Source organism: Astyanax mexicanus, chromosome 1 (assembly GCF_023375975.1).
Source record: "Astyanax mexicanus isolate ESR-SI-001 chromosome 1, AstMex3_surface, whole genome shotgun sequence".
Lineage (NCBI taxonomy): Eukaryota > Metazoa > Chordata > Actinopteri > Characiformes > Acestrorhamphidae > Astyanax > Astyanax mexicanus.
In genome coordinates this window covers 95,554,009-95,581,558 of record NC_064408.1, presented here as the reverse complement: position 1 = coordinate 95,581,558, position 27,550 = coordinate 95,554,009, and the positions used below count along the sequence as shown (strand labels likewise).

At 38.1% G+C, this 27,550-nt stretch overlaps 1 protein-coding gene across 1 annotated transcript in view; it reads left to right on the top strand.

Moving 5' to 3' along the window:
- Nucleotides 1-27,161, top strand: part of vipr1b (vasoactive intestinal peptide receptor 1b) — a 135,014-nt gene extending 107,853 nt beyond the window's left edge. Inside the window, exons 7-13 of the mRNA XM_007249044.4 lie at nucleotides 7,156-7,309; nucleotides 9,062-9,122; nucleotides 9,468-9,540; nucleotides 13,675-13,766; nucleotides 18,891-19,020; nucleotides 21,248-21,289; nucleotides 25,339-27,161. Of these exons, the coding sequence (XP_007249106.1) occupies nucleotides 7,156-7,309; nucleotides 9,062-9,122; nucleotides 9,468-9,540; nucleotides 13,675-13,766; nucleotides 18,891-19,020; nucleotides 21,248-21,289; nucleotides 25,339-25,533 (747 nt within the window). The 3' untranslated portion in view covers nucleotides 25,534-27,161. The remainder of the gene's footprint in view (nucleotides 1-7,155; nucleotides 7,310-9,061; nucleotides 9,123-9,467; nucleotides 9,541-13,674; nucleotides 13,767-18,890; nucleotides 19,021-21,247; nucleotides 21,290-25,338) is intronic.
- The last annotated feature ends 389 nt before the right edge of the window (nucleotides 27,162-27,550 follow it).

Genomic DNA, 27,550 nt, shown 5'->3' with positions numbered 1-27,550 from the left:
TGATAGCTGCTCCCACAATTGTTGCTTCTGGCTCTAAAGAATTTCCTCTCCCCTCTCCTCCCCTCCCTTTTCATTGTACTTTTAAAGCTCATTAATAGCAACTAGCTTCATCTCAGCTGAGTTTGAGGTACGTTTTGGGGTCCTGACACCAAAAAGCTCTGTATCAAGTGACAGAAACAAATCTGAGCGATATTTAGATGTGTGCTGCAATGTTTATCGCTGCATTTGCGTCTGTAAACATCAGCTTTGAATCTCCTGCTAGCAGAGTGGAAGTGAGATCCAGCTGCTAAGCCTGATATCTGTAGTGAACTTACAAGAGGAGGCCAAAATATCTGAAACGCAAGCAGCACATGTCTTCTTATCGTTATGTGTGGGATGCAGCTGTTAGGTTGTGTGTACCGCTGGCCTGGAAAACTAACCCAGTCTACATGTTAGTGTCTCTTTATGTCATACAATAAACATGTATTTCTGCTGTACAATTAATTAAATACTCATATTTGAGAGTAGCAGCCAACATAAAATGACAAATAAGTTAAGTTAACACTCTTTTCATTGGACTTAACTTATCAGATGAAGTTTTGGGATTTCAGCTAGAGTTTTGAAATTAAATTGAAACTGTATTGTATGTATTTAGTGATGCCGTCATGCAGATTTTGAACAGTTAATAATGATTGTTTTTAAGTTAAATGAAAAAGCTGTAGTGTCAACAAAACATGTTGCCATTCTGGAGTTCTGGAGTCAGTTTTGAATTATCTGTCTAACGTGTAAACATCTGTTTAATGTTAATGTTAATCGTAACAGATTTTTCTGATATCATCATGCACAGTATGCACACTTATTATAAAGGCGTCACAGTCATTATAGATATAAGAAAAGCATGTAATCAGCTTTGATTTTCTTCTTTAACATGACTTTAAATTGTAACATAATGTTAAAAATACAACGGATTTAACCTGAAAAAAAGGTCTGCATTTCCAAAGTTGTAACTGTTCTACAGATAGGTAGTTGTCTTTCTGGTGTATATTTGTTGATTAGACCATGTTAGACCATGTTATTCATGGAAAGCGCAAGCAGCTTCTCCTCCAGCACCGCTGTGCACGGAGCTGCCGTAATACACAGTTTAGACGCACACTCCCACAACTTTCACTGAGGAGATTCATCTTTTCTGGTGCAAATACAATTTATTACATTTGTATTGCTTATGTTAACATGCTTCACATATTTTTATTTTATACACATGATTTTACACATGATTTATACACATTGTTTGATGATTGTTTATGATTACTATTACCATGATGATTTTGTGTTGCCACTCTGGGCACTTGCTGCCCTACACTCAGTGTGTGATCCGCATGGACAGGGCATGTGCTGACAATGATTGTAACCAAGCAATAGACCTAACTAGATAAATTAGGTCTAAGACATTGGAAGAGGGTATCTGACTACTCATATTTCTTACCACTAAGTACCTCTAAGCCTTTATTCTAAAATTGTACAAAACAAATACTCCACTAATTCTGCTTAACATGTTGTTTAAAGAATGTCAAGCTTATACGTTTTGGAGATCTAATCATCTTTTACGTTTGCATGCCATGGTATAAAAAAACAAGTCCAGTTTCCCGTGGTATGGGCTCTTTAAACTGTGTATCAAAACAATAGTAACAACTCCAGACTTCTAAGGAATTATAGCATTATATATGTTTATAGTAAATGAAATATATTATTATTAGAGCTGAAACTCTGAGAAAGGCCAGTGGCAGGTTATGAATGGAGCTGTCCTGCGATGGTTATCGGCCCCTTATGTAGTGGACCTGGTGCTCAGGAGAATGACATATCATTATAAAGGGCATTGTAAAACAATCCATTACGCCGTGGTTTGAAGCACGAGTTCATATTAAGCACGTAATAAAAGGCCGTCGAGGGGGCGTCTAATTCATTGAGAGGGGACGTGTTTCTGCCGTGTCTGTGGCCTTGCCTCCAGCCAAAGCTTTTAATCCATTTCAGGTAGTGAACCTGCAGCAGGAGGCTGTGTTTCTGCCGGGCTCTCAGAGCAATTTCAGATGATTTGTGTGCATTAGAACAACAGACAAGGCCCATTCAGCCAGTGCTGCCCTATTTCACTTCTTCAATGCAGAAAGCATCAATCAGTTTCCACACTTTTCTGTTCCTGTGTGAAAGTTTTTTGCACTGCTGTGTGAGACGTGCGTTATTAGGATGTGGGAAGGGAGGTCGGAGCTGTGTGCGAGTTTGTATCTGATTTCACAGAGCTGCATCACAAGTGGGGGTCTACAGAAAGAGATGTGCCCGACTTGTTCCGAGTGCCAAATAATTACGATTCGTTTGCTGCGTTCAGCAGCGTCTACGCTGTGCTGAGCTGCAGCGTTGTGCTTGATTTCACCCATACGGATTCTGTTCATATTTCATGGCGAGAGGTTGAGAGGCATCATTAATTCATTCCCACACTTACAAGAGGAAAGTCACCATGACGCCATGTCTTCTGCCCCGTTCCTACTTTCTCCTCGTGTTTCAGGTTGAGTTGTTTTGTCACAGCTGTTTGGCTCCTGCACTCATCTTAACCCGACATGTCTCGCCACCAGTTCTCTCAACCTTTTCAGCTGCTAACAAACCATATCAGTTGGAAAGTTGAGTTGGACAATGTTTGTTTTAATAATTCAGTTCAATTAAATGTTATTTATATACTGTAATTTTCACACTATAAGGCGCACCGGATTATAAGGCGCACTTTCAATAACATCTTATTTCTGGATTTTTTTAAACACAAGCCGCACCTGATTATAAGGCGCATTAAGCGACACTAGTCTAATTTACCAGGTCTCATTGCTGGGCATGAGTAGGTGATGGGCACATGCTCAGTGTTAATGTTAAAGAGAAAATGTGGAGCAATAGATAATGTAGAAACAGATTGTAAGTTATGAGTGTGAATAGGTGAGTGTCCTAAAAGTACATAAAGAGAACCCAGTTAAACAATTAAGACCAAAATATTACACTTATATAATTTATTTATTGAGGAAAATTATCCAATATTACTTATTTGTGAGTGGCAAAGGTATGTGAACCTCTAGGATTAGCAGTTAAGGTTCACATACTTTTGCCACTGACAAATATGTAATATTGGATGATTTTTCACAATAAATAAATGACTAAGTATAATATTTTGTCTAATTTGTTTAATTGGGTTCTATTTGTCTACTTTTTGGACGTGTGAAAATCTGATGATGTTTTAGGTCATATTTTTGCAAACATATAGAAAACTCTAAAGGGTTCACTAACTTTCAAACACTATTGTAAGTGAAAGTTAAGCAAATGAAAATAAACTGGGTTATGTATATCATTGTTTTAATGCAAGAACACTGGATCTTTTTTTTTTTTAAATCACTACAGATTTGCATCTCAATAAATGTGAGGTTTATCAATGTTTCTATTAATATCTTTGTGATCTCTGAGCATACATCTGTGTTTTGTGTGATACTGACCAATGGACGCTCAGAAAATCACTAAGAACTTTTAGACTAACTGCATCATTCCAGTTTAACTCACTTCTTCAGTGTAGCAGAGAATCAGGTGCCTGGGCATGATTCACATCTCAGCCCTCGCTCTTACCCTCATACTTCTGCATGTGAGTCACATACGACCTCGCAATAAGGCGCAATGGAAAGAGCACGCTCTACAGATTGAACCGTATTTCCATATGTCTGCACAGTATAATCTCAAAGGTGGCGGCTGGCGAGTTTGTGGACCCCTAGATTTCAAGCAAACAAAAAATGCATAAGAATACACTTTAGGCATTTGTTGCTATTTATTGCTACTATTTTAGTTATGCATCACTGGCAGACAGAGATGAATTGTGGTCTTACATTTTGAGCATTTTTGGATGCTGCCTGAACTGTTTTAATTGCAAGCATTAAAAATATATAATAATAAAAGCCTGGAAATTCTTGTATATAATAAAAAATATTTTCAAAATCTTCCTTTTTTAAAATATCATGTCATTTTGTGTCCACAACTGGACACTGGGCATGCAAACAACACGGCACAACAAGCGCTGCCACTATGATCAAGAGATCGCTGGTTCGAATCCCGTTCATGTAGCTTGCCATCAGCTGCTGGAGCCCTGAGAGAACACAATTGGCCTTGCTCGCTCTCTGGGTGGGTAGATGGTGCTCTCTCCCCTCATCACTCCAAAGGGTGATGTCGAAATCGAGTCGCTGCGCTTTCCTCCGAGCTCGCAGTGATGCTACTCGACAATGAAAAGAAGCGGTGGCTGACTTCACATGTATCGGAGGAGGCATGTGTTAGTCTTTACCCTTCTGGTGTTGGGGTATCACTAGTGATAAGAGGGGTCCTAATGAGTGTGTTGGGTAATTGGCTGTGTAAAATGAGGAAATGGGGAGAAAATTGGACAAAAAATAGAAATTAAAAAAAAAAAACCTGCAGAGAATCACTAGAGTGAAGTACTCGAGCCACCGTGGGCTTTAGAGTCTGAGAACAACAGTGAACACAAACAGAATTAATGTATTATGACTCGCGCTGTCCCAGAACACAGGCCATTAACATGCACCCGGGACATTAACAACGTCGTTTCTGAAAACACCCTTTCAGAGAGCTTCACAGACACCGTGCCCGTGTACCCGAGAGGCTAAATTAACTTTAAGGAACTTGTGCTGTGGAAATATAACTTGAAATGTTGAGTCATCCAGGCGGAATGAGGCTGAGCTTGTTATCTTGCATGGCTGTATTTATATTTGCTCAGCAAAGAAGCTCAGTCACCTTAGCCTCCGTCATCCCTAATCTCCATGATATATTTGGAGCTGATGCAAAGAGCACGATGGAAGGGTTTATTAATGGAGCTAACCGATTCATTCATGAAGTTATCCTGATTCGGTTTCAAATCGGTCACTTTGAATCGTAAGCTTAATTAGTTTGATAACCTTTCTGAAACATCTCTCAGTTCTGAAAGGAGAAGTGTGTGGGGATTCATTTGTGGGATGTTTTAACATTTTCTCTTTGATGTTGTGAATCAAATGGAACTGATTGCTTTGTTTTTCTAATCTTGACGATTTTATATTCTAATTAAAAATGAAAATTCTTATTTTCATCTTCTTGCTTTACTAAACATACCCTGATTATCCAGAAGGAAGTGTTCAATTGTGATGCTATTTGGAAGGAACATAAATGTAATGATAAAAGATTCCATTTAGACTGATTTGGCCAACTCTCGTTATATGTACTAGGCTAGACTTGCAGAAGTCGTGTATACTGCATGTTTAAGTAGCATACCAGGAATCTCAGTGTAGAGTTGTAGAGGTTCCTAATGATTCTCATGCAGTTCTTGCTGATTTTGCGGTAGGAATGGAGAGTTAACAGCGCTTCCAATAGCATCCCACACATTGCACACTTCCAGTGCTGCATCATGGCCAGTTTCTTCTCCATTCCAACACATCTGGCATGTTGTTTTTTGCATGCATTACACAATTACACGATTTGTATGTGTAGCTTAATAAATATTGCACATACAGCTCTGGAATTATTATTATTATTATTATTATTATTATTATTACTATTATTATTATTATTAAGAGAGCACTGTAAACCCATATGCTGTTTGGACTCAAATTATTTAAGTCTGTTTTACATAAAACTGGATATTTCTAAACAATTTGAGAAAAAAAATTTGAGTTAGTTGAACATTTGTGGGCACATATACTGTACTATTCACACTGAGATTTTTGAGTTGAACCAACTCAAGAGTTTAGTCTGTTGCCATTGGCTGCTTCTTTTCCATTGGCTTCTGTCACAATCTATTTGCATACTGGGTGTGTCCAACAGTTTCTGACAGACACTCACCATCAGTGTGTAGTGATTCCCCCTGGGCTACCTTACAAATAAATTAACTTCCCCTTTAGTTGTAATAACTTGATGTTTTAATTTATGCTAAGTTTTCATTCCCCATTACTTAACTTATCCGGTCTTACAGTATAACAAAAATAAAAAAGATAAATCATCTTCCCCTTTAGTTGTATTAACTTGATGTTCTAAGTTATGCCAACTTAAGTTTTCATTACCCGTTACTTAACTTTTTTTAAGGCAACCGGTTTCCTCAATTTTTTTAAGTAAATTCAACTTGTCCGGGCTTACAGTGCAGTTTCTGAATCAGTTTCTTTGATTTTGCTATTTATAGGTATACGTTTAAAATGAACATTGTTGTTTTATTCTATAAACTTTATAAATATCTCCCAAATTCCAAATAAAAATATTGTCATTTAGAGCATTTATTTGCAGAAAATGAGAAATGGCTGAAATAACAAAAAAGATGTAGAGCTTTCAGACCTCAAATAATGCAAAGAAAACAAGTTCATATATATAAAGTTTTAAGAGTTTAGAAATTGATATTTGGTAGAATAATCCTTTTTTTTAATCACAGTTTTCATGCATCTTGGCGTGTTCTCCTCCACCAGTCTTTCACACTGCTTTTGGACAACTTTATGCCACTCCTGGTGCAAAACTTCAAGCAGTTTAGCCTGGTTTGATGGCTTATGATCATACATCTTCCTTTTGATTATATTTCAGAGGTTTTTAGTCTACATTTTTAATCAGTTAATCTCCCTGGTATCCTTTATTTTCCCTCCAGTTAGCACTAAAATTCAACACTTCCCTCTGGGTGCAACTATTTGTTTGATGATGGGTGTATAATCAAAGCTTCATTCATGTCAGTACTGAAACTGTGAGAAACTGATCACTGTTATCTGCTCAGTTTCCGATTAAAGACTAAAATGACTATGAGCCTGTATTTTCATAGATGGCTTTCTCGCTGATATTGCTTTAATAACAGCACATACAGTAGTGGAGCTCTGTTAGATCTGTTAATCACTGTCTGTGCAGTAATTAGTCAAACCACAGGTGGAAGCACGTAGAGCAGGAATTGATTAGCTGGGAACGCACTTAAATTAGCACCCACTGAAACTTTAGATTTAATTTCTTTGCCCTCTCCTGATTGTAAGGATGTGTAATTTAGTGAGCATTCACTGTGTCTTTTCTGCTCTTTGGTGAAGAAAATTACAGGCAATCTGCTGTGAAGAGGAGTCTGCGATTGGCTCCAATCACAAGCTCTGTTTTGTGCGTTTTGTTTCTCAGGTTGGCTGCAAAGCTGTGATCGTATTCTTCCAGTACTGCATCATGGCCAGTTTCTTCTGGCTGCTGGTAGAAGGCCTGTATCTCCACGCCCTGCTGGCTGTCTCTTTCTTCTCTGAGAGGAAGTACTTTTGGTGGTACATTTTGATTGGCTGGGGTGAGTCATTAAAATGTATTTATGTATTGTACTTGGTTTGTTGAGGAGTAATATGCACATATTTAATGACAAGTGATGTTGAGCTGTCTCTATTAATACACACATACATGAATCAGCCATAACATTAGCATATACCTGCCAAATATGGAGAGTATATCCCCCATAAGCTGATGCATGATGTTTTGGAGATGTTCTAACCCAGTCATATTATCAACATATTTTGGTTCTTGACAAAATACATGTGAAGTCAGCCACCGCCTCATTTCATTGCCGAGTAGCATCACAGTGCACTCGGAGGAAAGCGCAGCGACTCTGTTCTGATACATCAGCTCACAGACGCCTCGTGCTGATTGACATCACCCTTTGGAGTGATGTGTGGAGAGAGGGCCATCTACCCACCCAGAGAGAGCAAGGCCAACTGTGCTCTCTCAGGGCTACGGCAGTTGATGGCAAGCTACATGAACAGGATTCGAACCAGCTATCTCCTGATCATAGTGGCAGAACTTAGCTCGCTGGACCACTCAGAGCCAACTGAACTTTTTATTTTTATTTAATCAAGTTTAATTAATAAATCGTGATATTAGTGTTATTTTTTCAGACATATTACATTACATTACCGTCAGTAGCATAGACTAACATGCTTTGAATTAATCCTAATGATTATCAGGCAATGTAATGGATTAAAAACATACAGTTCGGATTGATTTTGATGGGTCAGGGGTTGGATCCTTTTTCTGATCAGCAATAAAGAGAATAAGGAGACAAATGTAAGACAGTGATTTTAGCTTATAGTTTTTCGAATCCTGTTCATGTAGCTTGCTCTCTCTCCCCACATCACTCCAAAGGGTGATGTCAATCAGCATAAGACGTCTGAGCTGATAATGTATCAAACCCGTGTCGCTGTGCTTTCCTCCGAGTGCGCCATGATGCTACTCAGCAATGCTGCTGCATCAGCAGCAGTTAGAAAAGAGGCGGTGGCTGACTTCACACGTATCAGAGTGGGCATGTGCTAGTCTTCACCCTCCTGGTGTTGGGGAATTACTAGTGATGGGGGAGTCCTAGTGAGTGAGTTGGGTAATTGGCTGTGTAAATTGGGGAGTAAATGGAATAAGAAATAGAATTAAAAAAATGTTATATGCTGCTTCTTCATTTTGATACTTTTACATTGGCATAAACGATTTGTCGTTCATGTAATGTGTGGCTGTGTTGACTTGTGGTCTTGTGTTACATTGTGTTCAAACCATTAAAAATGTTCACATCCACAAACTTTCTGTACATGACAGACAGCTGCTCAGTCTGTATGTTATCACTGCAGCTCTGAATCCAGAATGAAGGAATTATTACTGTAAAATAAAACCATGGCTGTAAAACTGTATTCTACACTTTAATTGTAAAATATTGGTGATTAAGCTTTGGCTTGTGGCTTATGAAATATATCATACCACATGGGTGATGGTTTACTTATATGGATTACAGGTTATTTATGGTCTGTTACTCCATTAATTATATAAAAATCATGTCACTATTGGCAGATAACTGTTTAAAAACAACAAGATATTTAGATGTTTAGAAGAGATAACATTTCTTTTTTTTTAGGTACTAGTTTTAAAGACTAATGAGCAATAGCTTAATAATCTTTCAACAATTTGTTCTTTATATATCATAATCAGTCTATTAGCCAGTCTATGACCATTCCTCGTTTGCTGAAACAATGACTGAAACACTGTATTCTGTCTGTCTTCATGCTGGTAGGAGGACCACTGGTGTTCATCACAGCCTGGAGCTTTGCCAAAGCCTATTTCAATGATGTTGGGTAAGCTAACACTAACTCATTTAGATTTAAAAGACCTAGATTTAATGAACCTAATTAATTGGAAGCATAGTTCAAGTACTGTTTTATTTACACATAATCTTACATCCCAAAACCAGAAAAAAGATAATTAATAAAAACATGCTTATTTTTTTTAGCTTATGTAAAATATAATTTTGCTCCATTTCTATATGTCCATTTATGATGAAATTCAGATTTCAATTATGTCAAGAAGTGAAAATGGAGATACAAAACCCTTAAATATTAGAACTGATAGTGGAAATGCTTTAACTTCATGTTAAACCATCCATAAATCAGTCATGAATACATTTCATTTCTCCCCTGCAGGTGCTGGGATATCATAGAGAACTCTGACCCGTTCTGGTGGATTATCAAAACCCCAATCTTAGCTTCAATACTGGTGAGCTCACACACTTTCATGGTGGGAATAGAAAGCAATTTGCTGTGCTCAGTATAAGGTTATAATTTGACGTGGTTGTATTAGCAGGCCGCGGTTTATATTAAATTATCTGTCATTCACCGCTGACTATAGAGGCTAGTCCACTCGCTATCTGTTGTCACCTTGTACTCGGCTGCGTGACACAGAATTGAGTTCATATTTCCCTGAGGACATAAATATGAACACATTCAACAGAGTTCCTGAATGGCAATGACTGTTTATTGATTTCTCTGCGGCTGTAATAGAGGCCCTGATGGACGAGGGCCAATAGGTCTGGCTGTATTGTGTTGGAAAGGCGCTGGGAGACCGCAATTTAGATAAAGCCTTCAAATATTCCTCTAATAAAGTCTAATACAAGAAGTTCATCTCTACAGATATCCATGCAATTATAAAGTTAGAGATATTTTTTTTAGACTTAATTGCTTTTTTTTTTTACAGTATAGTCTTTAAGTAAGTTTCAGTATCAGATATGCATTTTAATTTCAAAAAATGTAATGCAGAGCTTTTTTTCTGCATTTGGCCTCTTTGTAAAAACTCAGTGTCCAGACCAAACTTGGCATCTGGTTGTATTCTAGCTTATCAAATAAAATTTTAACTAAAACAGCACAAAAGGTAAGGAAATGTATTTTAAACAGCATTTAGTGGACGCTTTTTTTTTTAGCAATAGAGGACATAGGAGTCCCGCGGCAAAATCACTATTTTTGTCAAGGATTAGCAGGTTTGTTAGAGGTGTTAGGAGAGTAAGTGCTCTTTGATGAGCTCGGTCTTTAGGAGTTACTTGAAAGCAGCGAGGATAGTTCTGATCTGGTAGTGGAGGGTAGTTTGTTCCACCTTTGGGGATTTATGTACAAGAACAGTCTTATACCATTGAAAAGCCTGCTAATTTCTCTTTTGAATGAAGCCATGTTTGAAAGAGCCATGCGTTTATGGGATGAGCAGCAGAGCTGAGTATGTGGTTTGTGCACATAAAAAATTACCAAAACTTATTTTGCTGTTGCTTTTGACACTTGTCTTGAGCTTCTGGTACCCCCGAGAATGGGCATGCCGTGTTTGACTGATCTGGATAGGGCCTGTGCTAAAGGGCAACTTCGAGCTGATGTTCAACTTAAATAACTTTATTTGATCTGAGCCCTATTATCTAGTATCTCCAGATTGATCTAGTATCTAGTATCTCCAGGTCGTAAGTTTCATATAACAGGGATGTCAGAGACAGGCCACAACGTGGAAGATGACACCCCAAGAAGATCATAAAACGCCTAACGAGTCAATGGCCGAGAGGATTTGGCTCATTTTTAAACCACATACACATCTCTACTGTTCATCCCACGAATGCATATTCCTTACAAATGTAGCAGCATTTAAAAGAGAAATTAACAGGCTTTCCAACAGTATAAGATGTATTACCAATAAGCATTATTACTACAAAGAAAGAATCTACCAAAAAACAAATTTCCTTACTTTTTGTGCTTTAATTTGTAAAGAGGTGTTTAAAGGATAAAAACTTAAAACATATTCCTGTAAGTCTATTTCAGAAATGAATTGACTTTCATTCAACATTACTTGAAGACACTAGAATCAGTTATAGCATTTTCTGAAGCTGCATTTCTACCCTATGCAGCATATTTAGTCACCGTTTCTTACCTGTGTCCTGAAGGATTTGGTACAGTTGTGTGCAGAACTGAGACAGCTTTGTCTCTGACAGATGTGCGGGGCTCTCGCGGGACCAGGTCATACATGAAATATCAATAAGGACAAAAGTGTGAAGAACACTTTCACACTCAGCCTCCAGCAGGGTGGCAGAGAGAGGACAGTGAGTGAAAGGATAGAGTAGATTTAAAGAGAAAAGGGAAAAGAGAAAGAGAGAAAGATAAAGAGAAATAGAGCCGAAGAGAGAGGGAGAGAGAGAGACAGAAAGAAAAATAAACCTGGTTGTCTTCAGCTGCATTCCATTACAAGACACGTATTTGTACTGAAAGATCATTGAAAAATTATAACAATTGTAAAACGAACGCATTACATAATTGCTCAGAACTGACAAAACAAAACCGACAACACAAACATCGTCCTGCGCTCTAAAGCAGGACTAAACAAGCTGACAGGGAAGTGTATTGACCACGAATATTGACCACAGCTCCGTTCACAGAGTCTGCAGGCTGCTGAAATGGGCAGCTGGAGTGAGCTAAACAAGAAAACAAGCTGTGTTTTATCTTCACTGAGGAACAGAGACGGAGCTGCACGCCCTGACAGCCCAAGAAATATGATACTATTACAGTTCGATCAATAAGATTTGCACTGGCAACCTTGAATTGGGACAGTGTTGAAGGTTCTTTATAATAAGGAAGGTTCTTTAAAATAAGTGTGAAACACAGCATACAGTGACATGCAAACATTTAGGCATCCCTGGTTAAAATGATTAATGTGAATTGTCCAATGAGTAGAAGATAAACTGATTGCTGAATAGTCATATAGTTAAAGAAATGCAAATGGCGAATGTATTTTGTTTTTGTTACATGCAATTTTAGAGCTTAACAGGAAAAAAAAGAGCAAAGCATAAAAGTTTATGCACGCCAAGAGTTCTGAGCTCATGATTTTCCCAAAGTCCCAAAGTTTCATGAGCTTGTTAGGGCTATGGCTTGCTTACAATCATTTTTGGGAAAGGCCAGATAATGCAGAATTTAAAGTTTTATAAAAATGTAAAAAAAATCTTTATTTATTAAATTTTCAGTTTCAGTCAATAGTTGTTCACTAGATGATAAATATTAAGTAGAAATGATTTTTATCTTCTTTTAATTGTGAAGCCTTGCATGAAAGAAGAAAAAATAAACAGTTAAAAGTTAAGACTGTCAAGTTAGTTAAGTTAAAAAGTTAAAAGAATTTAGTACTTCTAGCTTTCACCTTTGAGAAAGATAAAAAAAAACCTCCAATATTGATTCAGAACAGATCTAAGCCATCTTCTTCTGCTGTGAAAAAAACTGAGGTGAAAAAAGCAAACACAGAAAGAATAAATCAAACTCCTGAGAGTTCTCCTCTGGATTTTTACAGAAACTCTGAGTGTCCTGACAAGGTAGAAGCTGTAATAAAGGTACAAAGTGGGAACACTAAAACATCTTTTATTTTTTAAATTATTAAAGCTGTTTCTGCTTAATATATGTCATGTTTTTTTCCAACATCGAAAATGAATATTATGTACGTAATTCTGACTGGAAATTAAATGAAGGCTGGGCTCTAAATTTTATGTGCACTCCAAATAAAGTCTTCAGAGCTCAGTTTATTTTAAAAGTAGCAAGAAAAGGTAAAGTTAGACGATTACCTTTTATACACTGTGGCAATTCAAAGTGCTTTACACAGAAAAATTAAAACAACTTATGGTAATGTGTTAATCGGCTCAAACCATTCTGTGATCAGCACCTCTAAAGGTCTTCGCAAGATTAGCTGCGACTTAAAAATCTAAAAAATATATAAGCTTATATAAAGTAAAGTAAAAATAGTAAAATGAAGATAAAGGTGCGAGTGCATGCATATGTTTAAAGTTTTAACAATTGTTCCTGTGAATGACTTTGGCACCAGTAACTCACCCCTGCTTTATATCGTACACAACATTCAATCAAAAGCTTGAAGTGGCCTCATCATGCTTGTGACAATAGAAAGTGATGGGGGCGTGTGGACATTTGCACATTTGGAAAATAGGCCTGAAATGTTTATGCAGATTTGATGAAGTCTGTGATGTGCACTCTCCAGTAAGCATGTAATTTGTGGAATATGCAATGATAGAATAGACGCTGCCCACTCGTAGCCTTACTCATGGAGAACAGCTAGGAAAAAGCTGTTACATGTACACTACTGAAAGAGAAGCCATTAGCCCAGTTCTCTCTCCTCTCTCCGTATACGTGCCCCCCGCTGCTATTGTTTTAGGGTCTCTGTGTTTGCTGTAGCTCCACTGATAGACGGCAGGTGTACCTTTAGCTGAGGTAACACGAGTAAACACTTTACACTCTGAGTGCTCCATTAGTCTGACGGCCTCCCTGCAATTTATAGAACATGACACCGAGCAGCAGAACGCATAAATAATGCTGTTGTTTTGTCCTCTGATTACAGATGAACTTCATCCTGTTTATTTGTATCATTCGCATACTGCGCCAGAAGATCAACTGCCCTGACATCGGGAGGAACGAGTCCAACCAGTATTCGTGAGTGCCTTATTTGCCATGTCTGACGTGTGTTTTTTTTTTGTAGTTAACCTTTAGAATTAGAGTTTAGTCAGGAATTATTGCTTTTGTTCTGATGACCTGCTTGAGTTGCAGTATTACACAGTTTAATTACATGAAACTCAACAAATGACATTTACATTTGATTTTCATTCTGTATTGACAGATTTGTGTATTAACTGTTTTCACATGATAACAGCAATACAGCAATAACTTCCAATTATCAGGGTAACATTTACTTAGGTTAGGTGACCAAATGTCCGTATTTCCCGGGACATGTCCGTATTTCACGTCCTGTCCCGGGCATCCCAGGTTTTTTTCAAAAAGTGAGGAAATGTCCTGGTTTTTAAATTACCTTCATTGGACCATTAAATTTACAGGCACTAGGGCACTGCACACGGCGCTGCGTGTGACATAGTCGCGTCAGGGAGAGCAGCCCTGTTCTTAATCAGAATGTAGACAGTGTGAAAAAAAATGCGAATACCGACAAATCTAGCGAGTTTTTGTGGTGTTATTGGAGACTTTTGGCGATGAACACACGCACTCTTCAGTTACTGACCTCAGTGCTGCATCGGCCGCTGCCGTGAGCCCCGCCCACAACACTCACAGTGCAGTCTCTCAGTCAGAGCTTACACACCGCTCCATCAACACCGTGCCCACAGCCGCCGCTGACTGACCCCGCCCCGTATTTACAGATCAGGATGTAAATATAACTGTCTTCGGTGTGACACGAAAAAAATATTGAAATGAACTCACACAGTCTCAGTCATTCACTCAACTCATTCACCATGTAGCCTGTCACTCACCTCCTCCACAGTGTCTGCCTCTTTGTAAAAAGCTAAATATCTATTGAACCATTGAACAATTTGCCTATGAAAGCTTTAAAAATAATGAAAAAAAAAATTAAATAAAATAAAACAAACAAAAACCCTAAAAAAAAAACGTAAATTAACACTTCTGGCTAACTTCTCTTATAATAACATTTAAGAACACGGGAAAAAAAATAATTTATGTAATTCATGTTAAAATGAAGTTATTGTAAAAAAGTGATAACCTATTTTAAAAGCAACAGAAGTTGTTCATTTGTAACATATTTAGGATGTTTTTTACACACTTTTTTTCACTCCCACAACCTTAATCCTTTACAGCTTCAAAAACATGCATTATGCAAATTAGGTGTTGACGTCAATTAGCGACTACACCCACAACACCACCCCCCCCCCCTCCCCCCGCGCTCCCAGGTGTCCTGGTTTACCCAAATGAAAATATGGTCACCCTAACTTAGGTGTCCAAGGCAGACGCCTCATAGATGCTCAACTATGGGTGTTTTCACACCAGCACTATTTGAAAACGTGATCCAGTCTCAATCCAACCAAGCTATAAAATATTGTCCAATTATTTGAGCTAAACTGCTGATAAGGAGCAGTTTAAAATGATATATTAGCCAGATAATGCTAATTACCACAGCTATGAACAAAAGCTATGTACATGCATGCACGGTCTGTGCTGTGTTCTCTGCTCACAGTCACGCGACTCGGTTTACTATATTTACATCTGCGCTGCACGTCTAAACACTGTGTTTAAAAGCGTATATTTTAAGCGTTCAGTGTTAAAGCACAGATATACGCGATGAAACACAGAATCGTCTCGCTATTTTTACTTTCTTGTATATTTAAATTTACTCCCACACCAAGCAATTCTGACCAATCAGAGGTGACAGCATGGTCGCGTGGTTTATTGGTGCACATTTTGGTGCGTTTAGGTCTATGCCTGTGTGAAACTAAGGCAAATAAAAGGAGAAAACGCTCCAAGTAAACGAACTCATCAACAGATCCGGACCAAATAAACGAACTACATGTGTGAAAAAAAACCCTAACATTCAACTGCATGTCTAATACATTTTTAAATATTTAGATATTTCTTAATATTCACATCTGTAGTTTGTTTCTCTGGTCTGGATCAGATAATGAGTTGGTTTACTTGGAGCATTTTCCCCCTTGGCTTGGTTTAATTTTAAACAGGCAAAAACCTAAGCTCACCAAAATGCATTTTGTCTCCTCTGATTGGCCAGAGCTGTCTGACTCGCGAGAAAGAAAGTAAATATAGCTAGAAAGTTCTGTGTTCCAGAATAGCGAGTATATTTGTGCAGTGCAAAACTGCTTTGACACTGCACACTGAAAAAATGTGCTTCCCAAACAGCCTAGCATGAAGCAGCACCAGAGATAGCATTAGTTAATAGCTGTAGAAAAGATCTGGGAAATAAACCAGGTTAAACTGCACCTGAACAGCCATTAACCTCAAATAAAAAAAGTATATTTGATACTTGGGTCAGATTGAGGTCGGATCCTGTTCTCATCGCAAACTAATTGCTTCGGAGTTTGATTACTGTTTGATTACACCTGCCCAAAGAAACGGCACTATGGGTACAAACAAACCAGAGTCTGTTTTAACTGGACCCAATAGTGCTGGTGTGAAAAAAAACGCCCAAAGTGATTCTCTATTGAATCTAATGCAACACTGACCAAATTCTAACCCAAACTACAGTCTTAATATTTTAGGTGTAGATGAGGGTTAGGTTTAGGGTTAGGGTTAGGTATAGGATACGATTGTATAGAAATTGACATAATTCAACTTAAGTTAAGTTTCATTTAATAGACATTCATTTCAATATTAGTTGATCATCTATGAGACTTCTGTTATGGACCATCCAAATAAAATAATAGCATTATGAATACCAATAATATCTTATTTGAAAACTACTTACACAGGCTTTATAACACATACATATATACTGAATGTCATAGTAATGCCTTTGGGATCACAAAATTTAAATCATCCTAATGTTCAAAAAGGTATTTGAGGGCTTATAAATATATTACATCAGTAATCACAAGATTACACAAAATGTAGTATAAGTTAATGTTGAGTTAAGTACAAAATGTTGCATTGATATAAGCACACTTAACCTGAAATAGTGGGCAGCTATTCTATTTATAAAACTGTTTAAAAAACATTATTAACAAGTAATGGAGCTTATATATATCAGAGGTCATAAACTGACACCCATATATGAATTAAAGGAAATATTGTGATGTCCTTAATCTGTGTGAAAGGTGATGTTCATTATACTGTAAATATTGTCCTGCATTGAGCCTGAGGAAATCTTCATAAAACTGAGTCAGTATATGACAGTGCTCTATAAGCTTCTGACTGGAGAGCTACATTCATTCAAGATTCATCTCCAACCCAAATCTATCAAACCTCTGAGAGGCAGTGATTAATTGGAGCAGGTGGGGGAGATTAGGGTTGGATCCAAAGTCAGCAGGAGGGCAGCTCTCCGGAAACAGACTTGGAGATCAGTGATATATGCTGGGCTTTTTTCTAAATCAAGATTATTGAAAAGTTTATCATGCTTTGTGTTTGTGGTAACTGTCTCTGCTGTTCAGAGAAGGCTTTTTTAATTGCATTCAGTGTTGGATGATCACCTTCCCATCTCATTCCCAGCTACCTAACTCATTCTGAAAGTCCTGGATGGATCACTATCATCATTCCAGAGAACATAGTTCTACTGCTCCACAGCTCAAAGCTGGGGGGGGGGGGGGGGGGGGGGTGCATTGTACTCCTCTAACACAAGCATAAATGTAGTCATTAAAAGGGACACACACAAACATTCGGACATAAAGGACCCTCGTAATCGTGCACCCTGCGCAAGGCATGTCGCGATGCTTTTTGCTATCTTACACCCGCTTTGCGTCTGCGTCATTAAAGAACGTCAGAGTTTAGGAATATATCTACATCAATGGGTGTGGTGGTCTAAATATTAAGTATGTTCTGGTTAATAGCTGGCTTGTTTCTATCTTGGCTGCGGAAAACACACATGCGCCACTGACTGAATAAAACCCAGACAACCGTCAATAGTTATTAATCAATACCTTTTTTAGCTACGCTGGTGCACCATGCATAAAGCCCCAACTCATTTCAAATACACACTGTCGCACTCCAGTGTGCAAATATGGAATAGGGAATAAAATAACATTGTTATTCCCTTAAATGAGCTGCTGGTCAGTTTGATCTGCTGAGACACGCAAATCGCTATGCTGTTAAAATGCCAACGCGACAAAGTTACAACTCAAGGAGTGCTTTTTGCATCACTATACCAAAGACACACAGGCACGCCCTAAATGATTGCTCAGATTGACAGCTCGCCTATAGATCGCCCAAAAAAAAAGGGCCCAAAGTGTTTGACCTTCTCATACTTCTGAAGGTGTCTTTATATATAATAGACTAGATCTCTGTTTGGTGTCATTTATAAAAGGGTGGATAAAATAGGAGTGCATTTTCACTTCAGAAACATTGTATTTGCATATCATCAGTAATACACTTCTGTTCTGTTCTGTCAGAATAAATCGAGCTCTGTGCATAAGAAAAAAAATGAGAATTTCCTCTAAACTAGCATACATGAATTAGTCATTAATTAATTGGCTGATATGTGTAAAAAGCATTCAATAGACAAAACTGTTCAGAGCATGAAGCCCTCTGGTTTTAACCATCCCCAGTTCTGCAAGCTTCACTCACAAACCCAATACTATTTTGTTTATGTGTTGATTTTAGCACCAAGTGTAAAGGTCTCAGTCTGAACTCTAAAGTCACAGTGAAGTTTCCGATTCCTTCATCAGGATGGCAATAGTGGAGAGCTACACAGGAAGCATTTTAGCTGGTGTAATTTTAATGCAAGCCGCAAGAAGGAAAAGGCAATTTGGTTCCTTCCCGGCACCAAGCAGCAAGGGACGGCTCGCTGCTCTGCAGTCTCATCTCTGTAAATGTCAGTGGCTCATGCCACAGCTGTCCGCATGATTTAATGTCCTTTGTCCTTAAGTAGCTTTCTGTGATGCAGTACTCATGAGACTGGCTACTTAAAGCCCCTGCAATTTCAGCCCATCACCGCTGATGTTGTTATTACAATATTACACATTTTACTCCCAAACCTGATAATGTAACAGTGCTTTGGAAGGTAGCCCTGGCCTGCTAATGCCCGCAGGTTACAGATGAAAGACATTTCTCACCTAAAGCATTTTTTTTTTTGTTGTTTTTGCTTTTACTCCACAGGAGGCTGGCTAAATCGACGCTGCTGTTGATTCCTCTATTTGGGATAAACTTCATCATATTCGCCTTTATTCCAGAGCACATAAAAACAGAGCTGAGGCTGGTGTTCGATCTTATCCTTGGGTCGTTCCAGGTATTAATTCTTTTTTCAAGATTTTTAAAGAAATAATCTGGCTTACAACTTTTTACGTTATGTGTCATTACCTACGTTTACAATAAATAGGTAAAAAAAGAAAGAGAGAACCCTGGGATGATCACGACATTACAAAACAAACTGTGAGTCAAACAGTATTAAAAAAAATAATAACTTGTGTGAAGTATAGCGTATAGTGCATAATGTACCAAAAGTCATGGGATAACAGTATTTCACTGCTTATGAGATAATGAAGAAGACCCTTGAGATTAACCCAACATTTTAATGTTAATACTGTAAGAAAAAAAAGAAAAGAGAAGCCAATTTCTGTAGAGCACCATAGGTTTATTTTAAACTATACACAGGCATTCCAAAAGTTTGGTATGAGTTGTGAGGTATTATCATGTGAGTGACCACTACAAGAGCTCATGGCCTAATAGTGGGTTCCAGAAATACTAGTGCATCTCAAAAAATTTGAATATTATTTAAAAAAGTGAATCTCATAAATTATATAGATGTATTACACACAGAGTGATCTATTTTAAGCGTTTATTTCTTTTATTGTTGATGATTATGGCTTACAGCCAGTGTCTCAGAAAATTTGAATATTATATAAGACCAATGGGTACTTTTGGCAGTGTGGGCGGTGTGCCAAGTCCTGCTGAAAAATGAAATACTGCATCTACATAAATGTTGTCAGCAAAGGGAAGCATGAAGTGCTGTAAGATTTTCCAGGAAAACACTACCTTTGACTTTGGACTTGATATAACACAGTGGAGCAACACCAGCAGATGACATGTCCCTCCAAACCATCACTGACCCTCAGTAAATTTTGCATTTCATTTGGAAATCAAGGAACGAGAGTCTGGAGGAAGAGTGGAGAGACACACAGTCAAGCTGCTTGAGGTCTTGTGTGAAGTTTCCTCAATCAGTGATGGTTTGGAGAGTCATGTCATCTGCTGGTGTTGATCCACTGTGTTATATTATCAAGTCTAAAGGCAGTGCAGTGTTTTCTCACAAGCATCTTACAGCACTTTATGCTTCCCTCTACTCACAACTTTTACAGAGAGGCAGATTTCATTTTCCAGTAGGACTTGGCACACTGCCCACACTGCCAAAAGTACCAATTGGTCTTATATAATACTCACATTTTCTGAGACACTGATTTTTAGGTTTTCACAGGCTGTAAGCCAAAATCATCAACAATAAAATAAATAAACGCTTAAAATGGATCACTCTGTGTGTAATACATCTATATAATATATGAGTTTCACATTTTGAACTAAATTACTGAAATAAAGTAACTTGTTGATGATATTATAGTTTTTTGAGATGCACTAGTACATAAAATATGAATTGGCCACTCGTTGTGGACAGTGTAGTAAGTGGTAATGACTTATTGGTGTCATTAGACTAGAATTAGAATTGACTTTGTGGACAAACAATAACATCTGGTAGAAATCAAATCCACATTCAATGCAGGAAGGCCCACATGAATATCCTACAGATCAGTGCAATGTTCTTTAGCTTCCATGTGACGTGGCAGAAATCTTGGGACATGATACTAGTCACATGTCTTATGACATTTGTCATGCCACTGAAATCAGCATATCGGTGATAATTTTTTAAAGGCGTAGGTCCAATAGTCACAAACTAGTCACAAAATGTTTAAAAGTTCAGCACAAATGTCCAAATATCACATACGTACGCATTATAGCATGTCATGAGAGTGATTACTAAAGCCCAACAAAGCCCTAGTTCAAATCGTCTTTGAGTAGAAATACTGAAGCCTCGCTCGCAGGCTGAAAAAGCAGCTGTGAACTGTGAATATCTCAGCTCCGCACATGTTGGCGGCACTCCAGCCACATTTGTTTCCTAATTTCTCTCCTCTGTTTCTGTTTTGAACTAGGCTAGCTCAGCACAGAAGTGTAATTAGGTCTGATTTAGGCAGAGCCTCCAGACTGGCGGGCAGCGCCACAAGTGTTGCATTCTGGGAGGCCTTGTGTCCCCGCAGTCAAATCTGCTTATTGTGCGCTTCAGGAGTCATAGAGGAATAGCCTCCATTTATATATATATATATATATATATATATACTAATTACACTGGGTCACAGGCATGTCCTCTGAATAAATGAACTGGCAGGCTCGAGAGGCAGCACTAAATGAATGAGCTTGTAAAAACCCTCCCTGTTAGGAGTGTAAATAAGATGTCTTTACTCTGCTCACAGGGATTCGTGGTTGCTGTCCTGTACTGCTTCCTGAACGGTGAGGTAGGTGACCTGTCCCCACTTTTCATTCATATTTAAAAAGAACACCAAAAAGCAAACAAAGTTGAGAACTTTAGAAAGCTAAAACTTTTCCATACGCTCAGGGCAGAGCAGCTCTGGATGCAGTGGGGGGATGAAGTCTACCCGTTCTCGCTAATCTTGTCCTGAAGGTCTGTGAGGAAGCGTGGCGTAAGCTCTGAGATCACCCTTCCTTCCTCACGGTTCTTCACTTCAGCTCCTACTAGCTCCACTAGCTCTAGAAATATGTGAGCCATGCTAGTTATACTATCAGAGTGAAGAAAGGTGCATGTTGGGCATTTTAATAGACTATAGAAAAGTACTTTTTTTAGTATGCTTTTTAGTACGTTTACTTTATATTTAACATCATCATTACATATAAAACGTAAAAAGACACTTTTTGCTTTACTGGTGGTTTTAGATTTTAATTTTGCAAACCCTGGGTTCTACCACTACCTCAATAAAGAATTCCAGTTCTTTAACTTTCTATACAGTGAACAATTCTACACTAAAGCAACTAAAATGACTTTGTTTAGGTAAGAATTAAAGGAATAATGAGTACAGGAGTCCAATTTCCCAACACTGGATATAGTTTTCTGCCCTATCCATTCCTCCCCAGATGCAAAGCTCAGATTGACACACAATGGCAAGCAACATCTTACTAAGTCTCACTATGTAGCTGTTTAGTGAATAAATTTGTCTCAGTGTTCAAAATGTCCATCTCTACTTTGCTAGTAATGGTTGTTAGCAACCTTACTGAAGCTTAATGATTACCTGTTCAGCAGAAAAATGGCCAGCTCACCTGCAACACATGGCTGTTTGCGTGCTACTGTCTATACCTGGAAAACCAGGGTGTGGAAATGGGACTAGGGGAATGGCTGTGGGAAAATTCAGCCACTAAAACCCACACAGGGTTCTGTGACGTAACTCACAGTTCAAATAAGAAAATAGTGGCTGAAGCTGTTCTGACCAGAGCTGTCAGGCCCTTAAGGTTAACATGTTTCCTTAATATCTGATTATTTATCCTGATTATGTTATGAGTTACTACAGAAGTTATAATCCTTAATGATCCTTTGGATTTAATTATAAAAAAAATTGCAAAAAAAAAATGTGTACAATTTAATTTTGAAGATTAAATTAATTTTGATTTGTGCATTAATGTACTTGTCTCCTAAATGATATCACAGAATGTCAGCAAAACCTTAAAAAGGTCCTTCGCTCTCAAAGAACGTTTCGGTTAAGGTACAATAACAAATAAATTTCAGTGATGGTGTGGAATATTTCAGTCAGATCTCATACAGTTAAAAATATAAATAACAATGTTTGTATTGTTTCTAAAAGCATGGATATGGGAAAGCACATGTGGGTAAAATTAATATGAGATGAATATATATGTTCTTTCAGGCAGAACACTGCTATCTCTGCTACGCATAAAAAACATAATTAATTCAATACCTTTCTGTGTTGTTTGGACCAAGTGTGCTTTCAATCATAAATGCATGGAAATATATGTATCCTAATAAATATGACTAGTCACAAGAGATAAGAAATATCAGCACACTAAAAGGACAATGCATTTTTTATTATGACAGCTATAGTGGTTTCTTTTTTTTTATTCTGAATATAAAAAAGTACATTTGAATTTATATTAAAGATAAGGCTGTTGTTTTCTGTGTTACAGCTGTCATGTGGAAAGTGGACTTTAGCCTGTCTAGCTCTGAATTCTGCTATATGTTAATGATGTGGACACTGTTCTATAGACTCTAGATTATAGAATAGGTCATACTCAGAGGTTATTGACTTTAAACATGATACTGTCATAGAGTACCAAGTCTGGTCTTAAACTTTCTGTCCTGGAGCTGTTTTTCAGAATCTGTCCCTTAGTCTCAGTGAAGAGTGAAATAAAATCTACATAAGACAGCAATATTTAACACAGTTATATGCTCTCATCTTTGCGTAAGGCCTTTTTCTGTTCCAGGTGCCCACTTCTTTTTTAGCCATATAGGATTATATGCTTCAAAACAGTGTTTTATCACAGCCACCATTAGTGTGATTTAATTACAGTATGTGCAATTCTCTAAAGAAACTATTCTAAAATCATATTTGGGAAAATCCATAATTACATATTTTATGATTTTTTTTTTTAATATGAGAAAATGACCACAATGTTACAACTGCTGGTGTTAACTGCATAAAAAATAGTTACATTTGACTTTGACACAAGTTCAAACTTTCTGGTATTTCTCTTGAATGTCTCAAGTACTTTCAGAAACATGGTTTTTATATGGCCAAGTTATAAGATTTTTGTATTTTAGTATTCTATAAATGATCACTAACTGAATATATAAAACATTCATCCATCGGACTCCAGCATTTCTCTTTGCTAGACATCATGCTTGTCATCCTTTGTGTTTTTCTGCAAGTTGTCCACTGTCGTCTGACCTGTCACATCTCCTTGTGTATGAAGGCCCTAACGAGCCTTCAGCTTCCACAACCAAGACTAGATTTACTCTGACACTGAGGCCACAGCAAAAGATTATGTTAGCAAGAGTGCTTTGCCGTTGTTACGCTATGCCTATAGTGCAGTATTCTCATTCTGTCAATCTGCCAGAATGAAATGGGTTTGGCCTGTGTTTGCACAATGAAATAGACAAAGTAATGTTCAGACACCGTTCTCACACTCTTGTCCATGTACAGATCATTTGGATTAGAGAAGTGGTTCTAAAATTTATTAGATTACATACTACCAACAAACATAAACTTTCAGGGGTTCTAGGGGTTTTCTTTACCAGCTGTGTGCAACTTGCCATGTTTTGCAGTCTACAAACTACCTGGCACGCTTATTGCTTCAGGTCAATGCTGTATGCCTACTGAGACAAATGAAAACAACAGGAGTGCAGTGTAGTACATTACGTGTGAATTAGTGTGGATTTGGAATCCCCTCAAAGCAAGTGTTATTGCAAAAACCTTTGTGAATAATTGTTAACAAGGTGGCTAAGTGTATTCTGCAAGTCCCACAGGGTTTTACTCCAGATGTTAATAAATATAATAATGTATTTATGTAAAGAACTGTACATTTTTTGCATGCAGTACATTTTCTGAGGGCACATGGTCTACCACTTTATGGTGCTTTGTACACCACCAGTGGTACCACAGTTTAAGAACCACTGATTTAGGCTACTACCAGCCTGAAAAGCACATACAGCTCTGGAAAAAAAGAGACCAATTAAAAATTGATTTTACCAAATTGAAAACCTCTGGAATATAATCAAGAAGAAGATGGATGATTACAAGCCATCAAACCAAGCTGAACTGCTTGAAGTTTTGCACCAGGAGTGGCATAAAGTTATCCAAAAGCAGTGTGTAAGACTGGTGGAGAACATGCCAAGATGCATAAAAACATTGCATGTCAGGGACTGTGCGTTGACATTATTAGAGCCAGTAAGTACAAGTCATTTTTGCATAAAGTGTACAAAAGGGGCTCTGAGTGGTCCAGCGGTCTAAGGTGTTTGATCATCGGTTCAAAATCAGCTGCCAGAGTCCAGGAGAGCACAACTGATGTGTTCTCTCCCATCATCACTAATAGTGTAATGTTGGTCAGCACAGCCGTCTGTTAGCTGTTGTATCAGAGCTGAGGGGTGGTGCGCTTTCCTATGAGTGCGCTGGTTACCATATGTGGTTTGAAGGAGGTAGCTGACTTCACATATATCAGAGGAGGAATGTGCAAGTCTTCACTCTCCTGGTGCTGGGGCATTACTAGTGATAGAAGAAATCCTAATAAGTTATTTTATGCTCTTCTAAATTGGGGAGAAATGGGATAAAGTAAGAATGGACTAACATCCTAGACTTAGATATCGCTTAATGTTTTTGGATGTGTGAAAACTTTGGAGATGTGGAATTTCTGTTTTGGCTGAAAATAAATTAAATAAAGAACAGTTTCTGACTTTTAAACAGTAAGTGTTCATAAATGTAGCTCCTCATCACTTTAATATTCCTACCTTTATCTAACCCAGTGTCTCTCTCCTGTCTCTCAGGTCCAGGGGGAGATAAAGAGGAAGTGGAGGCGGTGGCACCTAGAGAGGTTCCTGGGTTCTGACACGAAGTACCAGCACCCATCCATGAGCAGCAACGGCAACAACTTCAGCACGCAGATCACCATGCTGACCCGCTGCAGCCCCAAAACTTGCCGTGCCTCCACCTGCCACGACGAGTCCTCAATCACAGTGTAACTCAGCCGGGGACCAATCACCAACTCAGCGCTTTGCAGCCGTCTGCTAGAAATAAGCAGTGCTTTTTGGGCACTGAACGGTTCATGAGGTCCAGTCACCTGACACAGGGACAATCATCTAGTGTAGATTCACTCATGATGTGTGTCGTACACTCTCGTGTGTGTGCATCAGGATAATGCCATGGAGCTTTTCTAGTGTATAGGATTTCCTGCGAGTTCAGACAGCCTGAGGGTTCCACAAGCACTCCATACCACATTCTCTAAAGATCTGAGATACAGAGAGCGTAAAGACCGATATAGATGGATAAAGATGGATGTTCAGAAGAGGTTAACTTGTATAAACACAAATTTTAGTCTAAACTGTCCTCTTGCAGTTCTTCAGTCCGATATATTTTAACTGTAACTAGATGTTATATACCTTCACTGCCTAATGTTACATAACGTGTGTATTCATCACGGGTAATATAACAGTACAGCTTAATTAGGAGTAATTTGGACAGACTTTGTTAATGTGCTATTTCTAAAGCATTCTTAGCAAAAACAAATGTACAAATGCATATCGCCACTGTCCAATAACAAAAAGAATCTCCAAAACAGCAACTTTCCTGGAGAGGCATAAAACTTACATGTATTTCAATGGAGAATTCCTAATGGTCCAGTCATCAAGAAATTTTAACACGGTGTAAGGAACAGTTTGTGTGTTCCATAGACTGTGTATAGCTGGACAGAGCATCGTCTCTTAAAAGTGAAGCCACCACAGGTCGGGCACCCCCTGCTGTTCGGCTGCAGAAAGCTGTGTAACTCCACCCATCCCCATAGGTTTCAATGGCAAAACAGACAACTTTCAATCACGTTTTTTTCTAATATACTGTAATTCTACCTCCTTTATTTAAATGCAACAGCTAATGTAACCTCTGCTTATATTGTCAAATTTTTATATCCCCACAGAATTCGGTTTTTAAAACTTTATTCGTCTCTATTCAAAAAAGGTGTGGTTATGGTAAAAGGGCTGCTTATGGGCGGGACCAATAACAGACCGTCAACTCCGCTCCGCCCCGCTCTGCAGTCTGTGACCGCAAGGCAGCCCTCAGGGGCGGGGTTATTCAAATGAGTAGGCGGTCTCTCCACAGCCTTTCTCCCTCCTCTGGTCTCTACTGCGCAGACTCTGGTCTCTGAATGGCCAAAATGGGGGAAGATTTTGGCTTCATTTTCATTGAATGAATGGGAACGGCGACACGGCGTCCATCTTTATATACAGTCTATGGTGTGTTCAAACTGTGTAGTAAACTAAAAATCAACAAAAATGGAGATACATGTTCCTTTAGTTTAGATTGTATGGAACACAGTGTAGTGTTTTTTATAGAAATAACAGGATAAAGATCAGTAATGGTTGCAACATCACTGCCCAAATGCCAATTGATTTAGTGCTGCTCTTTAAGTGTTGGCTTAGCCAAACATGCACAATTTCCCTCTTACACCTTTGAAGAAAAACAGCTATCCAGTAGTGAAAAAAAAAACATTATTATTAATTTTTAATGATTTTATTAGAAATTATTTTTATGGAAGCTCATCCATAAAAATAATTTCTAATAACATCTTTAAAATAAATAATAATGTTTTTTTCCCCCAAGGTATCTAGGTACATAGGTACATGAGCTTTCCTATTGGTTAGGGCTTCAGGAGCTGGACAAAAAGTCTTACCAACACTATTAGTGGCATGAGAAATTAATTATTTATGATTTGGTTCTAATGAATGGAATTATTTTTTGAACAAAATATAACTGGCCTTCTGAATGTTCCAGATATATAAATCACTAAATATGAGTAGGCATCTAACCAAGTCTCTGTCATTTGTGAAGATTTGTGAAAAAAACTCCTCATTCAGTCCATGTGAAGTCACTGTTAAACTGATACTGAAGAAACATACAGTACATGTTGGAAGCAGCAAATAAAATAATTATATTTTGCCAGCTTTAAAAATCTATGCCAACAGTTGTGACCAATTAACTAATGTTCTG